The 14798-nt window shown below is 41.7% G+C and overlaps 1 protein-coding gene across 1 annotated transcript; it reads left to right on the top strand.

Annotated features, from left to right (window-relative positions):
* The first annotated feature begins 3858 nt into the window (after positions 1 to 3858).
* Positions 3859 to 11918, top strand: LOC134079369 (zinc finger protein 665-like). The gene is given in 3 exon segments (XM_062535518.1): positions 3859 to 3885; positions 8552 to 8591; positions 10819 to 11918. Coding segments are annotated over 3 exon segments (1167 nt in total).
* The last annotated feature ends 2880 nt before the right edge of the window (positions 11919 to 14798 follow it).

Genomic DNA, 14798 nt, shown 5'->3' with positions numbered 1-14798 from the left:
TTATTCAGAAGGAAAAAAATCACACATTAAGAAATAATTATTTTACCTCAAATAATGTGTGCCACACTTATTCGCCCCCCGATTATTCGACTTTGTACAACCCCCTTTTGCTAATAAAACAGCACCTAATCTTCTCTTATAATGTTTCACAAGATTAGAGGGATCTTCGACCATTCCTCTTTGCACAAAATCTCCAAATCATCCAGCGACTTGGGTCCTCTCCTCTGCACTCTCGTCTTCAGCTCACCCCAAAGGTTTTCAATGGGGTTGAGGTCGGGGAACTGAGATGGCCATGGTATGAGCTTGATACGGTGTCTGCTTGATACGGTGTCTTACTGAAAGACCCAGTGACGACCCATCTTCAGCTTTCGGGCAGAGGCCACCAGATTTTGATTTAAAATGTCCTGGTATTTCAAAGCATTCATGATGCCATGCACCCTAACAAGGTTCCCAGGCGCTTTGGAAGAGAAACAGGCCCACAGCATCACCGATCCTCCCCATACTTCACAGTGGGCATGAGGTGCTTTTCTGCATACTCATCTTTTTGTTACGCCAGACCCACTTAGAGTGTTTGTTGCCAAAAAGCTCTAACTTTGTCTCATCTGACCAAAGCAAATGGTCCCAGTTGAAGGCCCAGTACCGCTTAGCGAACTCCAGACGTTTGTGCTTATGATTTTGAGTGAGAAAGGGTTTTTTCCGTGCATGCCTCTCAAACAACTTGTTGGCATCTAGATAGCGCCTGATGGTTGTTTTGGAGACTTTGTGACCCCAAGATGCAACCATTTGATGCAATTCTGTAACAGTTGGCTTTTGAGATTTTTTATTTCTCTTTCCATCCTCCACACTGTGCGTGGTGGCAAAATAAGCTTGTGTCCTCTTCCAGGTTTGTTTACCACTGTTCCAGTTGTTTTACAGTAAGGGGACACCTCACCGATTAGCATTAAGCTTTGTAGAAATCCTGGGAGAAATACGGATTTCAATGAAACCCATGAATAGGACTTCCTTCTTTCAATGATATAAGATTATGATTTTTACATCATTGAACGCAGGAAGTCCAACATTGAAATATGTATTTCTCCCATCTCAAGGCAAACTGAGGGAATGATGCACGGCCATTCAAAAACATGACTGGTTTTCTAAAGATACTATACAAAGCTTAATGCAAATCGGTGAAGTGTCCCTTTAAACAATTCCTCTGACCGTAGATATGGGCAGGTGTAGGCGAGTGGCTATTTTCTTGTAGCCATTGCCTGACTTGTGAAGGTCGACACACATCTGCCTTACTTAAATATATAAATTGCCAGCGTGGTTCTTCTTGTTCCTTACGCGTTTCAGCCTTTCAGATGTAAAAAAGGAGCGATCGTCTCCTGAACAAACTACAAGGTTGCAGTAGTGGATAGGGACACTGGTGGCGGGAGGAAATATGACTGTTTTCGATGAAAAAAACTGGTCAGTCAAGCAAACACTGATTTATAAGCGATTTTATGACTATGAAAAAGTTGCATAGGGTCTCTTTAAGAATTACTAATAAAATGTTAATCTAATGAAATGTTCATGTACATATTCTGATCAACTTCAAGGAATTGTTAGGGGTGCCAATAATTGTGGAACAGGTAATTTTATGAAGAATAATCATTTCTTTATCAAGGATTTATTTTTTCCCCTTACAATTAACTTCAGTTGAAGGTTACATTTTTACACAATTTTCAGTGTGAGAGTATATGAGAATTTATTTCAAGGCTTTTAACACATCTTAACCAGGGGTGCCAATAAGGAGAGCGCTGTATCTTGCTAACAAACAGACAGACAGACAGACAAACGCCGGTCCCCGATGAAAACATATACTTCCTTGGTGGAGGTAAATAATGATAATAATAAAAATCAGGCAGAGACTATTTGCACCCGGGTGTAAATAATGAACATTACTATTTACACCCGGGTGCAAATAATCAACATTACTATTTACACCCGGGTGTAAATAGTGTAATAATCAACATTACTATTTACACCCGGGTGTAAATAGTGTAATAATCAACATTACTATTTACACCCGGGTGTAAATAGTGTAATAATCAACAATACTATTTACACCCGATGTCTAACATCCATGTTCTCTGTCAATAGGCCTGTGTATTTACCAGCTCTACAGTAGGCTAGGCCTAATAGTTTTGAACAGTTTTTAGCTGTTTTGCCATGTCTGGGTTACTTGGAAGTGATTATACAAATATTAGGGTAATGAGTGGTCATGTGGTAGCTTCATCAAAGACAAGCTACTTTAAAGAGTTGTTTTCTGAGTTGTCTTCCAGGCAGCGCTGCCACTGTTGACTTAAAAACACTTAATCCTACTCCTAACCTTAACCCTAACCTTAACCTAACCTTAACCTAACCTTAACCCTAACCTTAACCCTAACCTTAACCTTAACCCACGCCTAAGCGCCTTCCAGGCAGCGTTGGGGGCTCAAAGTCAAAACACAACCTTTCTAACAACTACTGAAGCCTACTTCTACTTAACTCTACTCATAACTGAAATAAAACCAGTAAATCTTTGACAGGTTCAAAAAGCACAAACTCTTATTTGCCGCGAGGTAACGTCATCTAAGAAAAAAGAAGTCATGGTGCGTACTTTGGCAGGCAAAAAAAAAAAACTCATCTGATATTCGAACCCAGCACCTCGAGCATGGTAGCTCAGTCACTTTACCGCTGTACTGCGCCCCGTCGAGGAAGAAGGGGAGAATACTAATTATTGACTCACTTGTTGGGGTTGCTAGGTAACGGTAAACAAAACAAAAAGATCGTGTTTCTTGATTGTGCTTGCAAACGGACGGCTTTACCCGTTCACTGAATAAAGTTTGTGGAAATTTAGCACCACTTTCCCATCTCAAATATAGTTTTAATAATCCTAACTTGTTAGATTTAGGTAGGCCATCTCCTGCCAAGATGGTCCCGCTATGTTGGATAGCACGCATTTCCGGTTTGGGTGCAAATAAGAAAATGCCTCCATTCCACTATTTACACCCGGGTGCAAATAATCACTCCGTAAAAATCATCAAAAGTTTTCAGGAAGAATGCAGCATGCATCAATAACCTAGAAATACACGGCATGAGACAACACAGCCATTTAGATAAAATGTCAAAAAAGCCTGAGCTCCTGTTGTCCAGATATACCTGAAGTCAGTGTTTACAGAAACTAGCCACATGATCTTGTACCACATTCTACCATGTGTGACCACTGTAAAAAAAGACGTAAACGTGTACTATTTTCTACACCTCTCATAACCTACAGAATTCTGCATGCATCCTTTAACCAGAACAAGCCATAACCTTTACATTTCACACTTCCATGGCTCCACCCCACCCCCACCTGTTCTCCTTTGTGAACTTTGAGCAGTGTGACGTCTGACCATGTCCATTTGAGGACCATCAGCTGTGTGAAGAGAGCTCATACATATGGAATTCCCTCCCACATCAGATTTGCATTCCAAAAGCCCTTGTAGCTGATTGGTTAGGTGTGAGCTCTAGAAGCTAATGGGGCAGGCAAAAGGACTATATTATGAACACGCAACAGACTGGGGTCTCAATACTGAAGTCACATTTGGGACAAATCTACAGGACTACATCTGTCTTTGTATTGAATGATTGTTTGATTGCTATTATTCTCTAAACTGACATTTGAAATGTCAGGATCTGACCAGCTCACGGCAGTGAAGAAGGAGAGTGAAGAAGAATTTGATGATTTCCTGCAAGAGTATCTGTTTACTCAGAAATTGAAAGAAGAACCTGAACTGGAGCATGAATGTAAGACTGAAATATCCATGTCACCACAGGAAATTAAAAAGGAAGACATATCTTCAGATCCTCATGATCACAGAGATTATGTTCCAAGAGGTGAGTTTCTTAACAGTTTGTATTATGATAAAAAAAAATTGAATATATATTATTGCAAACACTCGATTTGTTATGATGTTGTAGGAGACATTCAAAGGAAGAATCAAGCTATTAAATCAGAACACAGGAAGGAAAAAGGAAACCAAGTGTGTTACAAGCACTCATGTAGCAAGGAGACTTCATACCAGAAATTACACCAGGAGTTGGAAACGAGGAAGGAACTGCTCACTGACCATCAGATTACAGATTCTGGAGACAAGCTACATGAATGTTCTCAGTGTGGAAAAGCCTTTATTAACAAGTACACTCTTAAGAAACATCAGAGGATCCATACTGGAGAAAAGCCACATCAGTGTTTTCAGTGTGGAAAGGCTTTTACACGGAAGGGTGATCTCAAGCTACATCAGAGGATCCATACTGGAGAAAAGCCACATCAATGTACTCAGTGTGGGAAGTTCTTTGCATTGAAGGGTCATCTCACGCTACATCAGAGGATCCATACTGGAGAAAAGCCACATCAATGTTCGCAGTGTGGAAAGGCCTTTACACAAAAGGGTTATCTCAAGACACATCAGATGATCCATACTGGAGAAAAGCCACATCTGTGTTTGCTGTGTGGGAAGGCTTTTACACGGAAGGGTGAACTCAAGCTACATCAGAGCATCCATACTGGAGAAAAGCCACATCAATGTACTCAGTGTGGAAAGGCCTTTGCATTGAAGGGTCATCTCACGCTACATCAGAGGATCCATACTGGAGAAAAGCCACATCAATGTTCCCATTGTGGAAAGGCCTTTACACGGAAGGGTCATCTCAAGACACATCAGAGGATCCATTCTGGAGAAAAGCCACATCAGTGTTCTCAGTGTGGAAAGGCCTTTGCATTGAAGGGTGATCTCACGGTTCATCAGAGGATCCATACTGGAGAAAAGCCACATCAATGTACTCAGTGTGGAAAGGCCTTTACACGGAAGGGTCATCTCAAGCGACATCAGAGGATCCATTCTGGAGAAAAGCCACATCAATGTACTCAGTGTGGGAAGTTCTTTGCATTGAAGGGTCATCTCACGGTTCATCAGAGGATCCATACTGGAGAAAAGCCACATCAATGTACTCAGTGTGGAAAGGCCTTTACACAAAAGGGTTATCTCAAGACACATCAGATGATCCATACTGGAGAAAAGCCACATCTGTGTTTGCTGTGTGGAATGACCTTTACACAAAAGGGTGATCTCAACATACATCAGAGGATCCATACTGGAGAAAAGCCACATCAGTGTTCTCAGTGTGGAAAGGCCTTTAGTCGCAACGCCAGCCTCAAGGTACATCAGATGATGCACTCTAGAGAATAGTCATGTCAGTGTACTACTGTACATGGGAAGTGTTTCAGGTTCAACTCAGATCTCAAGAGACCAGAGGATTCATACTTGAGACAAAAGCATACCACACTAGGACTTTCACACAACTGGCTTAATTGAATTTGAAGAATCAGAAACTTCAGAAGAACTGAATGACAATTGGATGTGATTTTCTTCTAAAACAAAGAACTTAAAGAGATATTCTGCCATTTTTGGAAATAAGCTAATTTTCCACCTCCCCTCGAGCAAAACAATCGATATTTACCTTTTTCCCATTCATCCAGCCATTCTGTGAGTCTGGCGATACAACTTTTAGCTTCAGCCTAGCATAGATCATTGAAACGGATTAGACCAGTAGCATCTTGCCTGCTAGCATCATGTTTAAAAGTGACTAAGATTCCCGGTAATTTTCCCATTTAAAATGTGTCTCTTCTCAACTTAGAAAATGCAGTAAGACCAACTGAAAATGAAACCTGCCGTTTTTCTAGGCTGATTTGACATGGAACTACACTCTCATCTGGCGTAATAATCAAGGCAAGTTGCAAACGTACCATGGGCGCAATGATATCAGGCACTACTACGGCTTGTTGTGTATGGGGACTATTTTCAGATGATTCAGTTGTATCGCCAGACTCACAGAATGGCTGGATGAACGGGAAAAAGGTAAATATCGATTGTCTTGCTCGAGGGGAGGTGGAAAACAAGCTTATTTCCAAAAATGGCGGAATATCTCTTTAAGTGAAATGTCAGGACACTATATCAATGTCAGAATTCGAAATCAATTATTAGAATATCTCATTTAAAGATGAGAATAGATGATCCATTCTGAAAAAAACACATCTTACATTTCTCACTGTATGATTAAGCCTTTAAACACAGGTCTCATCTCGAGGCACAGCAGAAGATCCATTTTGTGGAAGAAACTCATTTTTATCCAGTGTGGAAAGGCTTCCACTCAAATTGCTCAAATTCCAGAAGATCCATACCGGACAGAAGCTGTAAATGGTCTCAGAACTGGGTAGCCAACTGTTCAAATATAAAAGTGTTAGTGTGTGATAAAGTCTTCATTCTAAGATCCAAAATTAAAAGACATTTGCAGGGTACTTTAGACAACTAAAACAAATTGCTCTCTATACAAAAGTGATATTATGTTAGCTGATTGTGTTATGCTACTGTTGGAGCATGGATCTGTAGTGGAGTATGTTTTTCTTTTGAAAGGTTGAACTCATGCTTTTGTCTTTAGATGATGCTGAAGACATTAAAAGTCTGGCACAGTCTTGCCAGCACCTTGAACTTCCGTGTCCATGTTTATTATGACCGTCGTGAAGCTTCATACATACAGTACATACACACACACAGGTACACACCTTCACATTCATACACATACACAAACACATGCATAAACACACACACAAAGACACACACATATACACACACAGTGGACAGGCAGGCATAGCCACGCACACACGCACCTGCATGCACATACACACATGCACAAACACAACCGCATGCATGCAAACGCCCCCCCCCCCCCACACACACACACATAAACACACACACACCACACCCCCCCACACACACACATTCACAAGTGAACATACACACACAGACACATAAGACACACACAAACACAGGCTAGCAGACAGGCACACACACACACACACACATCCCTTTACCCCCACCATACTGTACACATACGCAAAAATCCACAGAGAAGCACACATGCACAAAAACAAATGCACATACCGTATGCACAAACTAATTATGACCGCCTGAATTTTTGATCCACGATTCCCGGGAAATCGTAGCACCAGGGGCAGATGAAACTTGGTGGGCATGTAGCCGCAGTAGACTTTTACGCAAAAATGTTGTGTGGTCCCCGGGGGCCTCTCCAAAAAATGCAGTTTTTCCTAAATAACCACCTGAACCGTGGCACCGAGGATGACAAAATGTTTTTGGTATGTTGATCTCAAGAGCCCACATCAACTTAGCTTATAGCCACTCATTTGTGATTTGCACCCCCATGGAAAAAATGGCAATGCAATATCATAGGCTATTGCTGTAATCACCGCTATCTTCAGATGAAATGTTATGAACTGCACCAAATTTCATGTGTTTGATTAACCTGACATACTCTCGAGACCATGAAGCAGTCTGGGCTCCTTCTGCAGACAGGTACACACACACACACACACACACACTCACAGACACTCACTCACACACACACACACACACACACACACACACACACACACACTCATAGACACTCACACACACACACACACACACACACACACACTGTCATTATCCCCCTGCTCCCCCACGCTCACACTTTTTATTGCATCACCCTCTCCTTCTCTCCAAACTCCTTCACCAATACAGAATCTTTCACCAATCCCAATCACCAAGGCACTTCATCACTACAGATGTTAGGGCGATGGGCCGGTAGTCATTCAGACAAGTCACAGAGCTTTTCTTGGGCAGTGGCACTATTGTTGTTTTTTTAAAACACAAAGGCACCAGGATAGGGACAAGTTGAAAATGTCCCTACCTCAAATAATGTGTGCCACACTTATTCGCCCCCCGATTATTCGACTTTGTACAACCCCCTTTTGCTAATAAAACAGCACGTAATCTTCTCTTATAATGTTTCACAAGATTAGAGGGATCTTCGACCATTCCTCTTTGCACAAAATCTCCAAATCATCCAGCAACTTGGGTCCTCTCCTCTGCACTCTCCTCTTCAGCTCACCCCAAAGGTTTTCAATGGGGTTGAGGTCGGGGAACTGAGATGGCCATGGTAGGAGCTTGATACGGTGTCTGCTTGATACGGTGTCTTACTGAAAGACCCAGTGACGACCCATCTTCAGCTTTCGGGCAGAGGCCACCAGATTTTGATTTAAAATGTCCTGGTATTTCAAAGCATTCATGATGCCATGCACCCTAACAAGGTTCCCAGGCGCTTTGGAAAAGAAACAGGCCCACAGCATCACCGATCCTCCCCATACTTCACAGTGGGCATGAGGTGCTTTTCTGCATACTCATCTTTTTGTTACGCCAGACCCACTTAGAGTGTTTGTTGCCAAAAAGCTCTAACTTTGTCTCATCTGACCAAAGCAAATGGTCCCAGTTGAAGGCCCAGTACCGCTTAGCGAACTCCAGACGTTTGTGCTTATGATTTTGAGTGAGAATGGGTTTTTTCCGTGCATGCCTCCCAAACAACTTGTTGGCATCTAGATAGCGTCTGATGGTTGTTTTGGAGACTTTGTGACCCCAAGATGCAACCATTTGATGCAATTCTGTAACAGTTGGCTTTTGAGATTTCTCTTTCCATCCTCCACACTGTGCGTGGTGACAAAATAAGCTTGTGTCCTCTTCCAGGTTTGTTTACCACTGTTCCAGTTGTTTTACAGTAAGGGGACACCTCACCGATTAGCATTAAGCTTTGTATCTTTAGAAATCCTGTCATGTTCTTGAATGGTCATGAATCATTCCCTCAGTTTGCCTTGAGATGGGAGAAATACGGATTTCAATGAAACCCATGGATAGGACTTCCTGCTTTCAATGATGTAAAATGATGATTTTTACATCATTGAAAGCAGGAAGTCCAACATTGAAATACGTATTTCTCCCATCTCAAGGCAAACTGAGGGAATGATGCACTACCATTCAAAAACATGACTGGTTTTCTAAAGATACTATACAAAGCTTAATGCTAATCGGTGAATATCCCTTTAAACAACTCCTCTGACCGTAGATATGGGCAGGTGTAGGCGAGTGGCTATTTTCTTGTAGCCATTGCCTGACTTGTGAAGGTCGACACACATCTGCCTTACTTAAATATATAAATTGCCAGCGTGGTTCTTCTTGTTCCTTACGCGTCTCAGCCTTTCAGATGTAAACAAGGAGCGATCGTCTCCTGAACAAACTGCAAGGTTGCAGTAGTGGATAGGGACACTGGTGGCGGGAGGAAATATTACTGTTTTCGATAAAAAAAAAAAAACTGGTCAGTCAAGCAAACAACGATTTATAAGCGATTTTATGACCATGAAAAAGTTGCATAGGGTCTCTTTAAGAATTACTAATGAAATGTTCATCTAATGAAATGTTCATGTACATATTCTGATCAACTTTGTAAACTACTGTAGAAATTTCAAAAATACTTAAATTACATTTATTTCCTAGGAATTGTTAGGGGTGCCAATAATTGTGGAACAGGATTTTATGAAGAATAATCATTTCTTAGTCAGGGATTTATTTTTTCCCCTTACAATTAACTTCAGTTGAAGGTTACATTTTTACACAATTTTCAGTGTGAGAGTATATGAGAATTTATTTTAAGGCTTTTAACACATCTTAACCAGGGGTGCCAATAAGGAGAGCGCTGTATCTTGCTAACAAACAGACAGACAGACAGACAAACGCCGGTCACTGATGAAAACATATACCTCCTTGGTGGAGGTAAATAATGATAATAATAAAAATCATCAAAAGTTTTCAGGAAGACTGCAGCATGCATCAATAACCTAGAAATACACGGCATGAGACAACACAGCCATTTAGATAAAATGTCAAAAAAGCCTGAGCTCCTGTTGTCCAGATATACCTGAAGTCAGTGTTTACAGAAACTAGCCACATGATCTTGTACCACATTCTACCATGTGTGACCACTGTAAAAAAAGACAACGTAAACATGTACTATTTTCTACACCTCTCATAACCTACAGAATTCTGCATGCATCCTTTGACCAGAACAAGCCATAACCTTTACATTTCACACTTCCATGGCTCCACCCCACCCCCACCTGTTCTCCTTTGTGAACTTTGAGCAGTGTGATGTCTGACCATGTCCATTTGAGGACCATCAGCTGTGTGAAGAGAGCTCATACATATGGAATTCCCTCCTACATCAGATTTGCATTCCAAAAGCCCTTGCAGCTGATTGGTTAGGTGTGAGCTCTAGAAGCTAATGGGGCAGGCAAAAGGACTATATTATGAACACACAACAGACTGGGGTCTCAATACTGAAGTCACATTTGGGACACGTATCTACTGGACTACATCTGTCTTTGTATTGAATGATTGTTTGATTGCTATTATTCTTTAAACTGACATTTGAAATGTCAGGATCTGATCAGCTCACGGCAGTGAAGAAGGAGAGTGAAGAAGAATTTGATGATTTCCTGCAAGAGTATCTGTTTACTCAGAAATTGAAAGAAGAACCTGAAGTGGAACATGAATGTAAGATTGAAATATCCATGTCACCACAGGAAATTAAAAAGGAAGACATATCTTCAGATCCTCATGATCACAGAGATTATGTTCCAAGAGGTGAGTTTCTTAACAGTTTGTATTATGATAAAAAGAAAATTGAATATATATTATTGCAAACACTCGATTTGTTATTATGTTGTAGGAGACATTCAAAGGAATCAAGCTATTAAATCAGAACACAGGAAGGAAAAAGGAAACCAAGTGTTTTACAAACACTCATGTTGCAAGGAGACTTCATACCAGAAATTGCACCAGGAGTTGGAAACCAGGAAGGAACTGCTCACTGACCATCAGATTACAGATTCTGGAGACAAGCTACATGAATGTTCTCAGTGTGGAAAAGCCTTTATCAACAAGTACACTCTTAAGAAACATCAGAGGATCCATACTGGAGAAAAGCCACATCAGTGTTTGCTGTGTGGGAAGGCTTTTAAACGGAAGGGTAATCTCACGCTACATCAGAGGATCCATACTGGAGAAAAGCCACATCAATGTTCCCATTGTGGAAAGGCCTTTACACGGAAGGGTCATCTCAAGACACATCAGAGGATCCATTCTGGAGAAAAGCCACATCAGTGTTCTCAGTGTGGAAAGGCCTTTGCATTGAAGGGTGATCTCACGGTTCATCAGAGGATCCATACTGGAGAAAAGCCACATCAATGTACTCAGTGTGGAATGACCTTTACACGGAAGGGTCATCTCAAGCGACATCAGAGGATCCATTCTGGAGAAAAGCCACATCAGTGTTTGCTGTGTGGGAAGGCTTTTACACGGAAGGGTGAACTCAAGCTACATCAGAGGATCCATACTGGAGAAAAGCCACATCAATGTACTCAGTGTGGAAAGGCCTTTGCATGGAAGGGTCATCTCACGCTACATCAGAGGATCCATACTGGAGAAAAGCCACATCAATGTTCCCATTGTGGAAAGGCCTTTACACGGAAGGGTCATCTCAAGACACATCAGAGGATCCATTCTGGAGAAAAGCCACATCAGTGTTCGCAGTGTGGAAAGGCCTTTACACAAAAGGGTTATCTCAACATACATCAGAGGATCCATACTGGAGAAAAGCCACATCAGTGTTCTCAGTGTGGAAAGGCCTTTGCATTGAAGGGTCATCTCACGCTACATCAGAGGATCCATACTGGAGAAAAGCCACATCAATGTTCCCATTGTGGAAAGGCCTTTACACGGAAGGGTTATCTCAAGACACATCAGAGGATCCATTCTGGAGAAAAAACACATCAGTGTTCGCAGTGTGGAAAGGCCTTCATGTGGAAGAGTGCACTCAAGAAACATCAGATTATCCACTCTTGAGAAAAGCCACATCAGTGTTCTCAGTGTGGAATGACCTTTAGTTGCAACGCCAGCCTCAAGGTACACCAGAGGATTCATACTTGAAACAAAAGCATACCACACTTTCACACAACTGGCTCAATTGAATAGACATCAGAAACTTCAGAAGAATTTTTGGAAATAAGCTAATTTTCCACCTCCCCTCGAGCAAATCAATTTATATTTACCTTTTTCCCGTTCATCCAGCCATTCTGTGAGTCTGGTGATACAACTTATAGCTTCAGCCTAGCATAGATCATTGAAACGGATTAGACCAGTAGCATCTCGCCTGCTAGCATCATGTTTAAAGAAAATGAAGTAAGAGGGCTCTAAATTAACTTTTTTCATCACCAGCCAACGTGGCTAGTAGATTTTTTTTTATTACTAGCCAATCAGAAATTCAACTAGCCATTTTTTTTCTGACCAAAATTAGACATGCCCACTAACATACCACTCACACCCCCTGAACCTCCCAACCACCGCCACATTATTTTTTTCGTTCTCCACATTAAATATTAACCTATTAACATATAGAATTATTCAAATGATAATAATGAGAAAGTCATTTTGTTGTAGAAAATAAATTTGTTAAGAAATATGGTTAATATGATGCTGTTTAATTTAGTTTATAAATGGTGCACTGCCACTTTAAGACTCTTGCCAGCTCCACTCACTGGCTGCTGTGTTCCTGGCTGCAGCAACATTTGTAGGCCTACTTTATTTTATCCTCTCACAGTTTACCTTTCAGTAGCCTTGTGGAGCTACTGTTGTCTTCACGTTTTCCTTTTACGTTTTTTATAAAAAGGAGATATCAGTTATCAACAATTCAAGCCTACAAGCCAGCTGGCGCTCTCTCTCCCTTTCATGCGCACTCAAACACGTTCCCAATTACGTTATGAGTAACGTTATTAACATAACGTAGCCTAGGCTAAATTATATTTGCTGCAGAAATTTCAAAGAGTAGCCATCTCTATGTAACATGCTGTTTTGATATTGACATTGTAAACGTTCTCTAAGAAGAGTGTAGGTTAAAGCATTACTTTTAACATCGTTGCTGGAAAAAAATAGCGAACAGCCAATGATAACCTACGTGTGTGGTGGGACGGATCTATGATCAACTATGTTCGGCGGCCGAATTGAAGTGTGTCGCGGCCCGTAGTTTGGGTAGTCCCGCGGCCCTTGCGGCCCACAGGTGCAAAACTGAAAGTTTGTTGCGGCCCTTGGTGGGGTGCTGGCGGCACCGTCTATACCGTTCTAATCAGGACACATTTTTTTCTACCACTCACCACCAGCCAAAGTGGCTAGTAAGGTTTTTTTTATACCCGCCAAAATGAATTTTAACCCGCATTTGGCGGGTTGGTGGATGTTAATTTAGAGCCCTGGGTAAGACCAACTGAAAATTAAACCGGCCATTTTTCTAGGCTGATTTGACATGGAACTACACTCTCATCTGGCGTAATAATCAAGGCAAGTTGCAAACGTACCATGGGCGCAGTGATATCACGCATCTGAAAATAGTCCCCATAGACAACAAGCAATAGTAGTGCCTGATATTACTACGCCCATGGCACGTTTGCAACTTGCCTAGCAGGCGAGATGCTACTGGTCTAATCTGTTTCAATTATTTCGATGATATTTCCAAAAATGGCGTAATATCCCTTTAAGTGAAATGTCAGGACAATTATTAGAATATCTCATCTCAAGATGAGGATAGATGATCCATTCTATTGAAAAAAACACATCTTACATTTCTCACTGTATGATGAAGCCATTATGCACAGGTCTCATCTCGAGGGACAGCAGAGGATCCATTTTGTGGGATACTCTAGGACATTTTTATCCAGTGTGGAAAGGCTTCCGCTCAAATTGCTCAAATAGAAATACCAGAAGATCCATACCGGACAGAAGCTGTAAATGGTCTCAGAACTGGGTAGCCAGCTGTTCAAATATAAAAGTGTTAGTGAGTGATAAAGTCTTCATTCTAAAATCCAAAATTAAAAGACATTTGCAGGGTACTTTAGACAACTAAAACAAATTGCTTTCTATACAAAAGGGATATTATGTTAGCTGATTGTGTTATGCTACTGTTGGAGCATGGATCTGTAGTGGAGTATGTTTTTCTTTTGAAAGGTTGAACTCATGCTTTTGTCTTTAGATTATGCTGAAGCCATTAAATGTCTGGCACAGTCTTGCCAGCACCTTGAACTTCCGTGTCCATGTTTATTATGAAGCTTCATACATACATACACACACACACAGGTACACACCTTCACATTCATACACATACACAAACACAAGCATAAACACACACACAAAGACACACACATATACACACACAGTGGACAGGCAGGCATAGCCACGCACACACGCACCTGCATGCACAAACACAACCGCATGCATGCAACCCCCCCCCCCCCCCCCCCACACACACACACACACATACATACATGTAAACACACACACCACACCCCCCCACATACACATTCACAAGTGAACATACACACACACAGACACATAAGACACACACAAACAGGCTAGCAGACGGGCACACACACACACACACATCCCTTTACCCCCACCATACTGTACACACAAGCGAAAATCCACAGAGAAGCACACATGCACAAAAACAAACGCACATACTGTATGCACAAACTAATTATGACCGCCTGAATTTGGTGGTCCAAAGAATAGAATATATACTTTTTTGATCCCGTGAGGTAAAATTCAGTTCTCTGCATTTAACCCAATTTAACCGAATTAGTGAACACACAGCACACAGTGAACACACAGTGAGGTGAATCACACAACCCAGAGCAGTGAGCTGCCTGGCCAACCAGCGGCGCTCGGGGAGCAGTAAGGGGTTAGGTGCCTTGCTCAAGGGCACTTCAGCCGTGGTGGACTGGTCGGGGATCGAACCGGCAACCCTGCGGTTACAAGCCCGAT

The sequence above is a fragment of the Sardina pilchardus genome, chromosome 1, assembly GCF_963854185.1.
Source record: "Sardina pilchardus chromosome 1, fSarPil1.1, whole genome shotgun sequence".
Classification (NCBI taxonomy): Eukaryota; Metazoa; Chordata; class Actinopteri; order Clupeiformes; family Clupeidae; genus Sardina; species Sardina pilchardus.
This window is presented reverse-complemented; position numbering and strand designations above follow the sequence as displayed.